The 17793-nt window shown below is 45.3% G+C and overlaps 4 protein-coding genes across 4 annotated transcripts in view; 1 reads left to right on the top strand and 3 right to left on the bottom strand.

Annotated features, from left to right (window-relative positions):
* The window catches only part of LOC144697102 (uncharacterized), a 377962-nt gene that overhangs the window by 130904 nt on the left and 229265 nt on the right, over nucleotides 1-17793 (bottom strand). The gene's annotated exons all lie outside the window — the stretch shown is intronic.
* LOC144697340 (uncharacterized) overlaps nucleotides 1-17793 on the top strand; it is a 316254-nt gene that overhangs the window by 111330 nt on the left and 187131 nt on the right. The window lies entirely within an intron of this gene.
* LOC144697022 (uncharacterized) overlaps nucleotides 1-17793 on the bottom strand; it is a 93673-nt gene that overhangs the window by 12078 nt on the left and 63802 nt on the right. The window lies entirely within an intron of this gene.
* LOC144697260 (uncharacterized) lies at nucleotides 1003-7780 on the bottom strand. The gene is made up of 2 exons (XM_078569199.1): nucleotides 7551-7780; nucleotides 1003-3755 (listed from the first exon to the last, which is right to left on the bottom strand). Exon 2 carries the CDS (start codon nucleotides 3201-3203, stop codon nucleotides 2646-2648), a length of 558 nt encoding a protein of 185 aa, XP_078425325.1. The 5' UTR covers nucleotides 3204-3755; nucleotides 7551-7780; the 3' UTR covers nucleotides 1003-2645.

Here is a 17793-nt window from a genome sequence, read left to right as displayed (position 1 = left end):
CACGTTGATGATTTAAATCTTTTCCCACAGACAAACATTTCTCCTGCAATAATCAGAGGCTGATCTTATTCAGAATTCAGTGATTACATAAGATCTTGTTGAGATATTTGGTTCAAGTTTCTCGTCTGCAAATCCTCCCCTTCTAATATCCTGTAAACAGAGTTTACAAAAATCATCACTGTCAGTCCAGGATAGAAATTCAGAATAGACAATTTTAGCATCGATGGAACATTTTCCCTCTCATTCCACTAAATCTATAAATCTCTGTCCCACACACTCCTCTCCCTCTCTGCTCATTGTTCCAGATTCAGTGTCCAGTCTCCTACTTATTCTTTTCTCCTCTCCAGATTCTCACTCCTCCTGTCCTTAAACTGGTGACTCAGGCTGTGGATCAATCTCACTCCTTCACTCTAATTCTACCAAATAATGCAGCTCACAACAACAAACCATCTTTGACGAATGTATTTTCGAATGTTTGGAAAGAATCACTTTTTCCCATTTGTGGAGATCAGGGATACCAGTGATTAGTTCAGAGCTTCCTTCTGCCCAGGTCTGTTCTAACAAGCTGTGTCTATCTGAGTTACATTTATATAGCCTCACTCACTCAGCAAGTGATTGGGTCTGACTGAGCTACAACAACAGCATCTTATATTTATATCGAGCTTTTAACATGATAAAATGTCCCATGGAATTTGATATGAGCAGAAGGACATTTTAGGCCAGATGACCAAAAGCTTGATAAAAGAGATCAGTTATAAGGACTGTCTTAAAGGAGGAAAGTGAAGTAGAAAGGTGGAGAGGTTTAGGGAGGAAATTCCAGAGCTTAGGGTCCAGGCAGCCGAAGACACAGCCACCAATGGTGGAGTGATTAAAATCGGGGATGAAGGACATGGCGCTTCATGAATGTGGGCCCGATAGCCCAGGCTCAAGGCCCAGATCTGAACTTTGGGACATAGTTTGACCATCCCTGGTCTCAGAGAAAAACAATTCCCCATATGGACATTTTATAAGATCTTTTTGTTTATTGATAACAGAAAAAGTTCGGATCAGTTGAGTCCTCCTGTGTACTCGATGGGGATTGACTTTAACAGATTTAAAATCCTCTGGATTTCAGTGTTACAACAAGAATGTTTTAATAAAAAGAATACAAATATATAAATCCTGGAAAACTAAAAGAACAAAAATGGAGAAATACACAGCAGGTCGATCATTTCAAAGTGATCAATGAATGGTCACTGTGTCAGGATGAACACTTCCCACCAGCAGCACCAACCCCCCCTCCCCCACCCTGTTCACTGAACATTCCTTCACCCACTCATCCACCCATTGCACATCCACCCAATAGCTCCCAGCCCAGATTGACATTCAGCACAAACCCAGTGATAGGGTGAGTTGGCCCTTGGGATGTCAGAATGGACAGGTGCAGGAAATGATTCCAATCAATACATTTTCTGTGTCATTATTTAAAAAGGAAACTTAATATTTTGTAAAACGCTCCTGTGCACACCCTTGGTAAATTACAATTTCTGGCCTAGACCCTTCCTATTGCTTCTACATGGTACATCCTGTGTGGTTTCAGCAGAGGGAGGGACAGGCTGCTCACATCCCTGCTCTCACTGCCGAGAGGCTTATGGTCTCCACCCTCTGGATTTCAGAGCCCCTCAGGGTCCCGGCAAAAACTGATCCACTTGTATCTGTGCAGGGGCAGATTCAGCTGGTGGGAGAGGAGGCAGTGTATAGGCTACTGCCTGGGGGTGGGTGGGGTAGTGCGTGAGGATTGAGAATGCTTTTGATCGGAGTTCCCAGTTCCAGGTCTCCTTTCTCCATCGTCCCTCTCCTGAACCAGCAGCACATCATTCCTCCCACTCTGCTGCAGACCAGCTTGGTGGAGATCAGTGACGCGTTGTAAGGTCACAGATACAGTATTTGTCATCCTGTTTAAGGCAGCAGACATCTCCTGCAAGGCCGTGGTCAGAACCTGCATGGACCCATTTCAGAGCTGTGCTTGAATCTCCATGGAGGCAGCCACTCTCTCCATGACAGACAGTCTCTGGAAACTCCTCCAGCCCTATGACCCTCTGAGCACCTTATGCTCCTCCAATTGTGACCCTGCCTCACTCCCCTACCTACATCACTCCACCATTGGGGGCCGTGCTTTCAGCTCCTGAGCTCTGGATTCCCTCCTTAAACCTCTCTCTCCCCTTCTTTAAAATACTTCTTAGAATCTACCTCTTTGACCAAGTTTTTGATCATCTGTGAAGCACCTTGACATGTTTTACTATGTTAAAGGTTCTATATAAATGCAACTTATTGTTGTTATTGCATTGCGTTGGTAGATTCAGGAATGTCACACAAACATTTTCAATCCTCGTACCATACTCACTGGAAACTTAAACCTGCTGTTTCACTTTCACTCAGGAACAGATCACAGTTTTCCACCAATCTCTGATTTTACAGCAGGTTTCCAGCATTCACCGTTATTCTTCCTGATTCTAAGTACATTTGTAAAGGAGCCTTCTGTTCCATGTCTAGGAGCTCTGAACCGTGGCAGAGAGCGGCTGGGACACATTTCTCACACACCTCAGGATTAACCCACACGTTCAGCACCGGATGTGATTAACAGCAGCAGAATCCAACCCCTGCAGTCACTCGTGAACTCGCTGGTGTCTCTGCAGGTGGGATGACTGAGTGAATCCCTTCCCACACAAAGAGCAGGTAAACGGCCTCTCCCCACTATGAGTGCGTCGGTGTCTGTGCAAATGAGATGACCAAATGAATCTCTTTCCACACTCGGGGCAGGTGAATGGCCTCTCCCCAGTGTGAACTCGCTGGTGGGTCAGCAGGGTGGTTGACACATGGAATCCCTTCCCACACTTGGAGCAGGTGTACGGCTTCTCCCCAGTGTGAGTGCGCTGATGTATCAGCAGTGTGAATGACCGAGCAAATCCCTTCCCACACTCAGAGCAGATGAATGGCCTCTCTCCAGTGTGAGTGTGCTGGTGTGTTAGCAGGTGGGATGACTGAGTGAATCCCTTCCCACACTCAGAGCAAATGAATGGTCTCTCCCCAGTGTGAACTTGCTGGTGCGCAGTGAGTTGAGATGATCGCCTGAACCCAGTTCCGCATTGAGAGCATATGAACGGTCTCTCGTCAGTGTGAACACGTTGATGGGACCTCAGTTCCCCGGAATTTTTAAAGCACATCCCGCAATCTGGGCATTTAAATGGTCTCTCCCCAGTGTGAATTCGCTGGTGGGTATGTAAGCTGGATAACTGAGTGAATCCCTTCCCACATACGGAGCAGGTGAATGGCCTCTCCCCGGTGTGACTGCGTCGATGAATTTCCAGCACAGACGGGGATCTGAAGCCCTTCCCACAGTCCCCACATTTCCACGGTTTCTCCGTGGTGCGGGTGTCCTTGTGTCTCTCCAGGTTGGATGATCAGTAAAGCCTTGTCCACACACACAACACGTGTATGGTTTCTCCCTGCTGCGAACGATGCGATGTTTTTTCAGGCTGTGTAACTGATTAAAGCTCTTTCCACATTCAGTTCCCTGGGGCACTCACACCAGCGCTTTTCCAGTCACACTGATGTTTGAAATCATCCTGCAGACAGAGTAGACAAACTTATCTCTTTCTACATTCAAAGTCCGATGGAATTCAGGTCCTGATGAATCGAGTGACTCTGTTAAATCTTGAAGGGTTGGAGTTTCCTGTCTGTAAATACTCCAGTTCTAATGCTTGAAAATGGAGTCACTGTAAGAAGAAGACAGAAATTCAGAACAGACAATTCTAGTTTCTATGGAACAATTTTCCCCAAAGCTGTAAATCCCCGTCCCACACAATCTTCCCCCCTCTCTGGGCTGAAATCCAAACCCATCTCGCTACTTCTTTCTTCCACTCACAGCTTTCTCCCTCTCTCTACTCTGACTGGGTTCAGTACTCCAACCCCTGTGTGCAGAGTAAAATGAATCAGTCAATCATTTGTCTCCTGGTCACTGGAACCCTGAAGCTCTGCCCGCTCTCTGTTTCCTCATCAAGATGGTCACGCATGCACCCTGCCGGCTGAAAATGCCTCTCCCAAGATGCTGGCCAATTGCCTGGGTGATCTGGGTCTGTCACCGAGGAAGCCCCGCCCCTCTGATTCATCCTGACTCCCTTTCTTAAGCATTCCCTCAGGATTGAGTATGATTTGTTTTCATTCTCATTCAATGGGTTTAGAGATATGTCCAAGGCGTATTCAGCAGACTCTGTCACATATGGGCAGGTGGTGATTGAAGGGTTGGATAGAGAAGGTGTTGGTGGGTTGTTGCTCTCTGATGCCTTAACCTTGCCCCTGCATACTCTCGATGAAGTCTTTCAATGTAATCGGTGCCTTCACAAATAAACCTTCTGGTTGTCACAATCCGATGAGACTGCGGGGATGTTTGGTCTCTCCGGTGATGTTTTAAGGACAATCCTAAGTGTTTCCTTTATTCTCCTGGGAGTCTCCTGATGTGACTCAGTTCTGAAAAAAGCAGTTGATTCGGGAGCCTGATGTCAGGCACATGAACGACATGTCCTGCACAGCGGAGCTGGTTTTGAGTGGTTAGCACCTCAATGCTGAGCACGTTGGCTTGGGAGAGGACACTGCTGGCTGACCACCTTTCTTGCCACCAGATTTGGAGGATATTGTGATCCTCCAAATCTGCTGGTGGGACTTCTCCAGTGCTCTGAGGTGCCTGCTCTAGGTTGTCCAAGTCTCTGAAGCCTTTAGGAGTTTGGGGATCACTGCTGCCCAGTAAACCATGACCTTTGTCTCGAATTTGAGATCGTCATCCTCAAATACTCATCTCCTCATTCAGCCAAAGGCTGAGCTGGAATATTAGAGGTGACGATGTATTTAATCGTCTATGTCTGCCTCTGTCAAAAAGAAGCTGCCAAGATATGGGAAACAATTCACATTTTCCTGGATCTCACAGTCGACAGGGGAAACTTTTAAAACCCACAAAACAGATAACAAATGGTGGGTAGAAAGTGCACAGGAGAGCCAACAACTCACGGACACCAACAACATGCGTGGTTTCATCAGCGCTGTCAAGACCATCTACGACCCAAGCACTCAAGGGCCAACCCTACCAAGAGCCAAGCATGGAGGGAACCTCGTCAAGGAGAGGGAGGCAGTCAGTACTCACTAGAGAGAACATTATGGAGAACTCCTCAACCAAGACTCTGTCTTTGACTTCAATGTCTTCAATTCCATTCCTCAATACCCCATCAGGCTCAGCCTTGGTGCTACCACGGTCCAGAGTGAAAGTGAAAAAGCCATTTGACAGCTGAAAAACAACAAGATCTGGAGCAGATGGAATCCCGGCTAAAATTCTGAAACATGGCGAAGTTACGCTCCTGGCTGGACAATCTGGTATTCCTCACTGGGAAGAGGGATGCACGCCGGGGGATCTCTGTGACTGTATTCAAGGAGAGGGACAAGTCTGATTGCGGTAATTGCAGGGGAGTCTCCCTGCTGCCTGCCACAAGAAAAATCATTACAAGGATCCTCCTCAATCACCTCCTCTTAGTGGCTAAAAATCTCCTTCCGGATTCACAGTGTAGTTTTCCCCTATTGAGAGGCACCACAGTCATAATCTTTACTGGTTGGCAAACCCAAGAAAAATCCAAGGAACAGCACCAACCGCTGTACTGGCCCTTTTTCAACCTCACAAAAGCCTTTTACACTGTCAAACATGAAGTTTTATGCAGTATTCTCCTCAAATTCAGCCTCAGAAATTTGTCACCATCCTCCACCTACTCCACAATGACATGAAAGCCGTGATCCTCATCAACGGAGCCACCACAGACCCTGTCTCAGTGAAGACTGAGATCAGACAAGGCTGTGTCATAGCACCAACCCTCTTCATTTTCTTCCCTGTATCTCACCTTCAGCAAATTACCCTCAAGCATGGAGATAATCTAAAGAACAGACAGGAAACCTACACCGCCTTCAAAACAAAAACGGAATCAATCCAACCTCAGACATTGAGCTCCAGGATACAGATGCTTTATCTGTATGTTAAATCTAAACTGCATTCATTCCATAACCGTTAATATCCTTGCCTCATAAGCATTCAGCAATCTCAGTTTTTCAATACTAGCACAAAGGAAGATGACTGAGATTGTTGGAGGTCCATCATCTCAGTTCCAGGACATCACTGCAGGAGTTCTTCAGGATAGTGGTCTAGGCCCAACCATCTTCAGTTGCTTCATCAATGACCGTCTTTCCATCATGAGGTCAGAGGTGGGGATGTTTGTTGATGATTACACAATGTTCAGCACCATTCGCAACTCCTCAGATACTGAAGTAGTCCATGTCCAAATGCAGCAAGACCTGGACAATATCCAGGCTTGGGCTGACATGTGGCACATAACATTTGCATCACAGGAGTGCGAGGCAATGACCATCTCTAACAGGAGAGAATTGAACCATCAAGCCTTGACATTCAATGGCATTACCATCACTGAATTCCCCACTATTAATATTCTGGGGGTTACCATTGACAGAAACTGAATTCGACTATCCATATAAATACTGTGGCTACAAGAGTAGGTCAGAGGCTAGGAACCCTAAGGTGAATAAGTTACTTTCCCACTCTCCAAAGCCTGTCCACCATCTACTGGGCACAAGTCAGGAGTGTGATGGAATACTCCCCACTTGCCTGGATGAGTGCAGCTCCCACAACACTCAAGAAGCTTGACACCATCCAGGACAAAGCAGCTGGCTTTATTCACTCCCCCCACCACCAATGAACTATGGCAGCAATGTGTACCATCCACAAGATGCACTGCAGGAACTCACCAAGGCTCCTTCAGCAGCACCTTCCAAACTCATGGCCGCTATGATCAAGCAGGACAAGGATAGCAGATAGATGGGAACACCATCACCTGGAAATTCCCCTCCAAGCCACTCACCATCCTGATTTGGAAATATATCACCGTTCCTTCACTGTCGCTGAGTCAAAATCCTGGAACTCCCTCCCTAACAGCACTGTAGGTGTACCTACTCCACATGGACTGCAGCGGTTCCAAGAAGGCAGCTCAGCACCACCTTCTCAAGGGCAACTAAGGATGGGCAATAAGTGCTGGCCCAGCCAGCGACACCCACACCCCATTAATCAATTTTTTAAAAAATTGACGAAATCTCAACAGAATTCCAGATTTCCACTATATTTTCTGTGAAGTGATTTCTGACTTTGTTCCTTAACAGCCGAGTCTCAATTACACAAATAAATATAAATAATAAATTATATGTACATTTAAATGGTAGAAATTATTTTACTCTTAACTAGTCATGCAACAAATTTTTAGAAAAACATAATTTTAGTAAAATACGGTGGATGCTGGAAATCTGAAATAAAAACAGAAAGTTCTGGAAATCCTCAGCAGGTTTGGCAGCTTCTGTGAAGAGAAACAGATTTAACATTTCCAATCCAATATGATTCTTCTTCAGAACTGAGTATTTCCAGCATTCTGATTTCATTTTAAACACATAATTGATGTAAACTTTATTGTCCTTACAGGTATCTGGATGTAAATCTGATTTCAGACCTTCCTCTGAACAGTTTTCAAACTGACTCCAGCTCATTGTCCATTCCTTCACTAAAGACCCGGATGGAAAACCCTCAGCACAAGATGGCGGCGGCCGGTTGCCCGGGTAACCCGGACCTGTCACCGGGGAGGAAGCACCGCCTCCCTGATCCGCCCTGACTTCCACTCGCAAGATGGCGGCCAGTGAGCCCGCTGGCCCCGGGCCTGTCACCGCGAAGAAAAAGTCCAGTTTCCCGCTGGAATTTATGACAAATCAGCTTTCAAAATGATACTGAGTTTCAGCCAATGAGGGAGATCCAGGCTAAGCCCCGCCCCTCATTCACTCCGATTGGTTGGAGGACCTGTCGCTCCTGCTTGGTCTTCCAGGCCCGCCCCCTCTTCCTATTGGTATGGAACTGCCATCAATCACCGGGCTTTGCGAGTTGAAGCATGCGTAGTGCTGATGCTGTAGCTGGAGTGAGGCCTGTCGGCCCCAAACCTGAATAAGAAGCTTCTGGTCTCGCGTTTGTATCGAGCGCGAGCGGGAGCGGGGGCGGGGGGGGGGGGGTGGAAACAGCTGCGGCTTCTCCCGGCGACTGGCCTGAATTAACGGTCACCATCTTTATAGAGGCCGCAAACCAGCAAGAGGCAAAAAATCAGAGAGAGAGTTTGTTGTGAAATCAGTGGGTTGTTGTAAATCAGGGGGTCAGAGTTACAGTCAACAACAACAACAACTTCTATTTATATAGAGACTTTAGCATCAGAAACCATCCCAGTGCATTTCACAGGAAAATTATAAAACAAAGTGTGACACCGAGACACATGAGGAGATATGAGGGCAGATGAACAAAAGCTTGGTCAAAGAGGTAGGTTTTAAAAAGTGTCTTAAAGGAGGAAAGTGAGGTAGAGACAGAGAGATGTAGGGAGGGAATTCCAGAACTTGGGGCTGAGGGAACTGAAGACACGGCGACCAGAGTTGGAGCAATTATAATAGGGAATGTACAAGAGGTCAGATTTAGAGCAGCACAGATATCTCAGAGGGCTGTGCGACTGGAGGAGATCATAGAGATAGGGAGGGACGAGGCCATGGAGGGATTCAAATACAAGGTTGAGCATTTTAAAATCAAGGCATTGCTTGACTGGGAGCCAATGCAAATCAGGGAGCACAGGGGTGATAGGGGAATGGGACTTTCTGCGAGTTCAGACTCGGGCAGCAGACTTTTGGATGGCCTCAAGTTTACAGAAGGTAGAATGTGCGAGACCAGCCAGAGTGAATTGGAACAGTCGAGTCTGGAGGTGATGAAGGTGTGGATGAGTGTTTCAGCAGCAGATGTGCTGAGACAGGTCAGGCAATATTACGGACTTGGAAAAAGGCAGTCTTAGCGATGGCACGGATATGAGGTCAGAAATTCATCTCCGGATCAAATGTGACACCAAGGTTGTGAACAGACTGGCTTAATCTCAGAGTATTGCCAGGGAGAGGGATGGAGTTGGTCATTGGGAAATGGAAATTGGAGCAGGGACCAAAAACAGTGGCTTCAGTCTTCTCAATATTTAACTGGAGTTAGTTAGTCAGCAGGAAGAGAACCAGGAACCTGAATAGGCCCTGAGACTGATACCAGGTTTAGTTAAAGAGGGAGAAAAAGAAGGAAGGAAACCCTTGGAAGTTTGGAGAATTGCTCATAAAATCTCCGCACTGAGTTCTGGACACAAGGTTAACATCTGCTATTCTGTTTGGTCGGTCAGGGTTTTTCAGATTAATGTTTTGTCACAAGTCATGAATGAAGTGAATCATCAAAAATATTGTTATCTCAAGTTGTACAAATTTGTTGAAAGGATGTGGAAAGGATTATCCAACACTTTATTCGGATTTCAGCACAGGGAGGAGGGAGAGGATGTGGGATGGAGATCTGTGGCTTTGGGAGAACATGAGAAGAAAAATGTTCCATAGAAATTAGAATTGTCTGTTCTGAGTTTTTGTCCTGGACTTACAGTGATGACTTTTGTAAACCCCTTTTACAGGATATTAGGAGAGGATTTGCAGACAGGAAACTCAAAGCAAACGTCACATCGAAGACCTGACAGAGTCATTTGATTCATTAGGAATTGAATATCATCGGCTGTTGACTGTGGAAGGAGAAAGGTTTGTCTGTTTTTTCTGTGGGAAAAGATTTCAAACATCAGTGTAACTGGAAAAGTACTGAGACTCACCCGAATGAGAGTGTTCTAGTGCACTGACTGTGGAAAGAACCGTAACCAGTTCCACAGCCTGAAAGACATCACACCATTCACTGCGGGGAGAAATCGTACACGTGTTCTGTGCGTGGACGAGGCTTCAATTGATTGTCCAACCTGGAGAGACACGAGGACACCGACACCACGGAGAAACCGTGGAAATGTGGGGACTGTGGAAAGGCATTCACTTGCCCGTCCAAGCTGGAAACTCATCGACGCATCCACACTGGGGAGAGACCGTTCACCTGCTCCGTGTGTGGGAAGGAATTCACTCAGTCATCCAACCTAGCATTACACCAGCGAGTTCACACTGGGGAGAGGCCATTCACCTGTTCAGTGTGTGGGAAAGGATTCATTCAGTCATACAACCTAGCTTTACACCGGCGAGTTCACACCGGGGAAAGGCCATTCACATGCTCCGTATGTGGGAAGGGATTCATCAATTCATCTAACCTAGTGTCACACCAGCGAGTTCACACTGAGGTGAAACCATTCAGCTGCACTTCCTGTGGAATGAGCTTTAGGCTTTCATCCACCCTGCTGAAACATCAGCGAGTTCACACTGGGGAGAAACCATTCAGCTGCACTGACTGTGGAAAGAGCTTCAGGCATTCAGGCAGTCTCATTGTGCACCAGCGAGTTCACACTGGGGAGAGGCCGTTCACCTGCTCCATGTGTGGGAAGGGATTCACTGATTCATGCCAACTGCTGAGACACGAGCGAGTTCATACTGGGGAGAGACCGTTTACCTGCTCCGAATGTGGGAAGGGATACATTGATTCATCCCAACTGCTGAAACACCAGCGAGGTCACAAGTGACTGCAGGGGTTGGATTCTGCTAATATTGCACCTGATAATTGCATCCAGGATTGATAGTCTGACAATGTCAGGTTTGTTTCTGCTGATGTTAATAACCCCTGTAACTTGGCTGGAGTTTAATATTCTGGACCTATAGCTGATTGTGTTCTCGGGGCTGCAGGATACTTTTAAGAATCGCTCTCTGTGATCTTCCCCCTTAATTCAGGAACTCTCACCAGAAATTAGTTTAGAATAAGATCATGAACTTTTACTTCAATCCTAAAGTGATCTTTGGTACGAGCTGTACAATTGAATGCCTGAGAGGTTCCACTGATTAACATCTCCAATTAGAAAGTGCTGATTAATCTTTTGCTGATAATTCTTACTGACTTGCACATTGCACACAGTGACACCTCCATTATCCATCAAAAAGAAGGGGAATGGGAATTGATGGATAATCGAAAGTCTCCAAATGTTACCCCTCCCGCCTGGCACAGAAATCTCCTCGGCATGGGAATGGAGACAAGTCCAATCCAAGTACCGAACTGTAAGAAATTGCCATCTAATAAATGTATAAAATCTTAAAGTTATGGAATATTATAGAAATTGTTCACTCTTATGAAAAAAGCTTCCATAGCAGCTTACTGGGTGACAAACACAGGACAGGCCTGTTATCTCTGCTATGGACAGGCCCTTAAAAAGATACTTCTAACCCTGATACGATTGGATCTCATGGCCCACACTTAAACTGCCTGTTGTAGCTGATATCTAGTTCATGGTTCATGTGTTTTAGAGTATAGTTTTTGGTTTTGGGAATTAAAGTCTTAACTGTAGAAAATAGGATAAATTGAATTCAAACAAGCTTGGAGTCTATGACACTTAAAAATTTGGGGCAATGTTGACTTAAGAGGTTAACAGCTGGAAGGTAAAATCGTAAAGTAGCAGGTGGGCTTACTTAGCTAAAGAGCTGGAGACATGACGTCAGCAATCCTTGCAAGAACAAGGGCAGTCCAATGAGATGTTTTTGTTTTAGGAGTTAGAGCTAAGTTAGTTTAAAAGCAGTCAGTAAATCCTGGACAATTGTAAAATCCATTTACTTAATCAGATCAAAGAAGAGATTGTATATGAGGGATAATTAACATAAAGGTTGGTTTCAGGACATCCCAGAAAAGGCTATGTTGTCATGGATTTGGGGAAACTTAGGGTGATTCTCTGGTTTCAATTTATCTGTCTGTTTGCAAAGTTAATTGCGGTTTGGACCTCGTGCTTTGCAGCGCATCGAGAGAAGATAGCCAAAGGAAATGTGTTAAATAGGCCTTTGCTGTAAACAGAGTTTAAAAACTAATTTCATCATTCATCGTGTGGAATGCAGGCGAGACTTAATCTCAGTTTGAATTTTATGGAGGGAACAGAAGCTGGAAGATTTCCTAGTTTGAAGCTAGTGGGAGAATCTACAGTGATCCTCACAGAGTCTTGTGGTAAAGAAAGCAATAAACAGATTAGCTTGGAACTATTGAAACTTGATCAGGACAAGGGACTTAGGCATCTGTAGTCAAGAAATGGTAAATTAAAGTTTTACCTCTGAGAATAGCTGGATTTGAAGAGCATTCGCCAGAGAATTGTGGTATGCTTATGGATGGTCCCGACAGAAGTAAATAACCTTAAGATTGATGTGTCTTATAAGAGAATTCTTGGAGTAAGAAGTAAACCTGAGTGCATAACATACATAGTTATAAACCATATTATTATGTTAATAGCGCTTGTTTTTAAAATTCTTTTACATACAATAAAGTTGGTTTTGTTTAAAAAATAGAGAAATCTTGTGGCATAGTTCTATTGATTAAAACAAGGTATTTGATTTCTTTTAGAATGTTCACTGTCCCTAACCAGATCATAATACTGTGTGAAGTTTAAAACAGGCTCTCGAGAGCAGAAAGATTTCAAAGTGATGCATACTGTCTTCAGCACAACACCCACACTCCCAGCACCCCACTTTGGCTCACACCAGTTAACTGTTCAGAGGAGACTGCCGCCACCAACCACGGAGACCAGCACTCACTATGTCATCTGTCCATTTGTCCTCTGGGACCAGTAAACTATTCTCACCTGTCACAGGTCGAATGCTTTTCCTGTCTGTTTAGCTTATTGATCATATCTAAGCTGTTGCTTCCCAAGAAACTACTTTAAAGTCACTTATGAGCTTGACCCTGTTTTTGGGTAATCTGTAACTCCCGGACATAAATCTTCCAAAGTGGTGTTAGGAGAGAGGCCACAGTGATTGAGATCACAGGCCTGAGAAGCGATGGCCTTAGTTAAATGTGGATAGAGATTTTCTTCAGTGAAGCCAGGAGCATCCATTGATATTGGCATATTCCTGAAATGATTGATAGATGGTCTGACAGGGAAAATATATGCTGGGGGTGAGAGATATCCTAGGAATTGTAGAAGTGATTGTTTTTTATCCATTTGTGGGAAGTGGGCGTCGCTGGCTGGGCCAGCATTTATTGCGCCTCCCTAATTGTCCCTGAGAAGGTGATGATGAGCCACCTTCTTGAACTGCTGCAGTCCATGTGGTGTAGGTACACCCACAGTGCTCTTAGGGAGGGAGTTCCAGGTTTTGACCCAGCAACAGTGAAGGAACGGCGATATATTTCCAAGTCGAGTTGGTGAGTGGCTTGGAGGGGAGTTTCCAGGTGGTGGTGTTCCCATTTGTCTGCTTCCCTTGTCCTATAGTAGTGGTCGTGGGGTTGAAAGATGCTGTCTAAGGAGGCTTGGTGAGTTCCTGCAGTGCAGCTTGTAGATGTGAACACTGCTGCTACTGTGCATCGGTGGTGGAGGGAGTGAATGTTTGTGGATGTGGTGCCAATCATGAAGGCTGCTTTTTCCTGGATGGTGTCACACTTCTTGAGTGTTGTGGGAGCTGCACTCATCCACGCAATTGGAGAGTATTCCATCATACTCCTGACTTGTTCCTTGTAGATGGTGGACAGATTTTGGGGAGTTTGGAGGTGAGTTACTTGCTGCATGATTCCAAGCCTCTGAATTGCTCATGTATCCACAGTATTTATATGGCTAGTCCAGTTTTTTCTGGTCAATGCTAACCCCCAGGATGTTGATCGTGGGGGATTCTGTGATGGTAATACCAATTAATGCCAAAGGGTGATGGTTAGATTCTCTCCTGTTGGAGATAGTCATTGCTTGACACTTGTATGGCGCGAATGTTACTTGCCACTTGTCAGCCCAAACCTGGATAATGTCCATGTCTTGCTGTATTTGAACATGGACTGCTTCAGTATCTGAGGAGTCGCAAATGGTGCTGAACATTGTGCAATCATCAGCGAACATCCCCACATCTGACCTTAAGATGGAAGGAAGGTCATTGATGAAGCAGCTGAAGATGGTTGAGCCTAGGACACTACCTTGAGGAACTCCTGCAGTAATGTCCTGGAACTGAGATGATTGACCTCCAACAACCACAACCATCCTCCTTTGTGCTAGGTATGACTCCAACCAGTGGAGAGTTTTTCCCCTGATTCCCATTGATTTCAGTTTTGCTGGGCTCCTTGGTGCCACAGTCTGTCAAATGCAGTCTTGATGTCAAGGGCAGTCACTTTCACCTCACCTCTGGAGTTCAGCTCTTTGGTCTTGAGTGTGACAGGGATTACGAATATATCTCGGTAGACTTTCTGAAGAGTTTCAGAAAAGGCAACATTAAGTTGTAGAAGACCCAGAATCAGTTAGCCCATGGTGCACTCATGTGTCTTACAACTGAATAAAAAGTACAGGAGTTAAGGGATCTTGTCAATAAATTGCAAAAGGAATGTGATGGTTAGTAAGAGAGCATTGCTGTCTGGCACAATCAGTTATGCTGGGAACAGGAGGCACACGATAGAGTGTTATATAAGAAAAAATAACTAGAGCAGACACTGGAAGAAAATATTGAGTTACAGGCAGAATATAACCAACTGAGTGAGGAGTTGGAAGATTCAAGGGGGGATTTGAGGGAATTAGTTCAGTAACAATCTGTCACCTCCGCCAAAGCAGATCACACCCTGGGTTTAGTTAAAATCTGACAGCTTCAGGTACAAATCAGGAGCAGCGTGGCTACTGTCTCCGAAACCAGAGCAGGTGACCCTGGCTCTTTTTTGGGATAACATAGTTGAAAACAGTTTCCCCTCTCCTATGCAATGAGGAAATGCCTGTGCCTGTGGGTGGTGGGGTGGGGGGTGTTGTGTTTGTGTGTGTGTGTTTGTGTGATCACCTGAGCCAGGGCCACAGCACAGGCTAAGACCCCGATAGAACGGGGAGGGGGAATGGTGAAGAGCCATCCTCGTCCACTGGGGTCAGGGAAGAGGTTATTACCTTGACCACTCGCAGACACTTTTCCCCTGGTCAGGTTAGAACTCTGAAAGAGGAGTTGGGGGTGGCAGGGGGTGATATGAACACTGACGCCCTCCTCCTCACGCCATAACGGGAAATCTTTAAAACTTCCCATGCGGAGTTAGAGAAGGATGGCCTTAAACAGATTCTCCTAGCTCTAAGTTCCCGAGAGTTAAGATGAGAAATGGACAGAGACATTTTGACCAAAGGCTCACTCGGGCCTAAGGAGGCCCTGGGCGAAGGGAATATTGACTTTCACCAGGTTCCAGTTAACACCAAACAGGCACCCACTGAAATCCTGAGTGTATTCACAGAGAGGCTCCATGACTGTTACCAGTGCAGTAGGGAGGGTCAGGGTCACCATTTTGATTCTCTGAGCTTCAACAACTTCTTCAGAAAGGGCTCCAGCTGTTAGTCCGTAATGCATTGAGTGTTTATAACACTCAAACAATGCCCTGGGATGAGTTGCTCCTCCATTCCCATATAATCTGGGATCAGATCCATGGACCCAAGCACCCAGGAAGGTTAAGGTAGGGCCATCGAAGGCCTGTCGACCAACCAGAAACCTGGACCATCCAGGAACTTGGTGCCAGGAAGGGATGCCCCAGTTCACTGTTTTAATAGTAACCGCCTGGGCCACCACTATGTCTGTGATGGTTACAATCGGTGTAATGTGGAGGCTGGCAGTAACTGTGAGCCCTGCTTTCCCTCTCCTCCTGTACAGCTGAGTCCTGACCCTGTCGAGCAGCGGCGAGAGGCAGTAATAGAGGCCATGTGAATTAGGAACAGATTGGCTGGTTGCTGCAGTGAATCAGGTAGCTGGACTAGCAGCTCCAGACACCCAGTGACTTCAGTTATTGGCCCTTTCAACTATCAACGTGGTTACGAATTGAACTAAAGACTTTGCCTTTTAAGGATTTGGCTTTATCCCATTTGTTATCCACCAAGATGCAGTGATAGAGAAGGGGAGACATCGAAGTCGTTTCAAAATTAGCTGCAAGCACTTCTCTCTCTGTGGTAAAAATGCCAGATTATGAGAATACTGATTTGGACAGTAAAGTTACTCCAGGACTCCTGAATGAGATAAATGGTAATTAATGGGATGGCCCACTTAAAATAAAAGAAAAAAATCACACCATCAAATGGGAAATGGAACAATTCACCCTAGATATAGTTCAATAGATTAACACAGAATCACACAGTGCAGAAGAGGCCCTTCGGCCCATCGAGTCTGCACTGACACGTGAGAAACACCTGACCTACCTACCCAATCCCATTTACCAGCATTTGGCCCATAGCCTTGAATGTTATGATGTGCCAAGTGCTCATCCAGGTACTTTTTAAAGGATGTGAGGCAACCCACCTCCACCACCCTCCCAGGCAGCGCATTCCAGACCGTCACCACCCTCTGGGTAGAAAAGCTTTTCCTCACATCCCCCTTAAACCTCCTGCCCCTCACCTTGAACTTATGTCCCCTCGTAACTGACCCTTCAACTAAGGGGAACAGCAGCTCCCTATCCACCCAGTCCATGCCCCTCATAATCTTGTACACCTCGATCAGGTCGCCCCTCAGTCTTCTCTGCTCCAACGAAAACAACCCAAGTCTATCCAACCTCTCTTCATAACTTTAATGTTTCATCCGAGGCAACATCCTGGTGAATCTCCTCTGCATCCCCTGTCCATGCCCCTCATAATCTTGCACACCTCGATCATCTTAATCTTCTATCCAGGTACATTCTAGTGAAAGTTAAGGAAGTGTAGATAAGACTGGTAAATAGATAGCTTTCTCTTGGAGATGTTTGCCTGCTTGCCTCTGAACTTCCTTGGAAAACTGAAATTGATAATCTGGTCACTATCTGAGATATTGCACCATGCAGGTGAAGATAAGCAAAGATCTTCAGACAGACCACCCCACCCCCTCGGGCCTTTGGTAAGATTACCTGAAAGTCCAAGAATGACTTGTATCAGATGGCACAGGGGGCATGATTTTGAGATGCCAGTGTGAGTGTGCAGATGTGATTTGTTACATATGGAGCAACTAAAATGCAAGTACGCATGGTGAAACTGCACTGAAGACCGGGTCAGACATGCTCAGCTACTCGACAATAGAACAACATGATGTGATTAATGTGATCATAGACTAAGTTAACATTTTAAATCATCAGGACATTGACACAAACCATGTAGAGAAACTGACATTAAAACAATGAGGATAGAATTAATCACACTGGTATCTGTCAGAGGGAGTAAAATTAAAGTGAAGAGGGATATAGAATCTGGATTTAGAAAATATTCACAAGGTGGACAGAGAGCTGGAGAATCTTTAAAGATTCATGAGCTTTTGATGCATGAACCTTCGTTTGAACCATATGTATTTACAACATGCCAATGATTTAGAATTGTGTGACATGATCAGTAGAGGACAAATTGAAGTTGATAGTTATCACATTTTACTGGAAAAGTTTTTACATTTATTCTTGGTGGCAGCTCAAGGGTTTGTGTTGCTGATTCTGATAATTCTAGTAGCTTTAGTATGTTATCGATGGTATGTAATCATGAAATTATGCAAACACACTCATAGCTTAGAAATAGCTGGGTTAGTCAGAAATCAGTTTGTCAGAAGTCACCCTTACCAAGGTGGGGAATCTGGAAGAAATCATTGCCAAATAACCTTGTAATTTTTAAATAAATTTATTGATTGTAGGAATAGCTCTCTCTCTCTCTCTCTCTTACGAAGAAAGCTTCCTAAGTTGACAAACACAGGACAGTGTAGGCCTGTTATCTCTGCCAAGGACATGTCTCCAGTACAGACCATGAAACA

Source organism: Cetorhinus maximus, chromosome 23 (assembly GCF_964194155.1).
Source record: "Cetorhinus maximus chromosome 23, sCetMax3.hap1.1, whole genome shotgun sequence".
In the NCBI taxonomy this organism is placed as follows: Eukaryota; Metazoa; Chordata; class Chondrichthyes; order Lamniformes; family Cetorhinidae; genus Cetorhinus; species Cetorhinus maximus.
The sequence above is the reverse complement of the archived record's forward strand: the minus strand, read 5'-3'. Positions and strand labels throughout refer to the sequence as shown.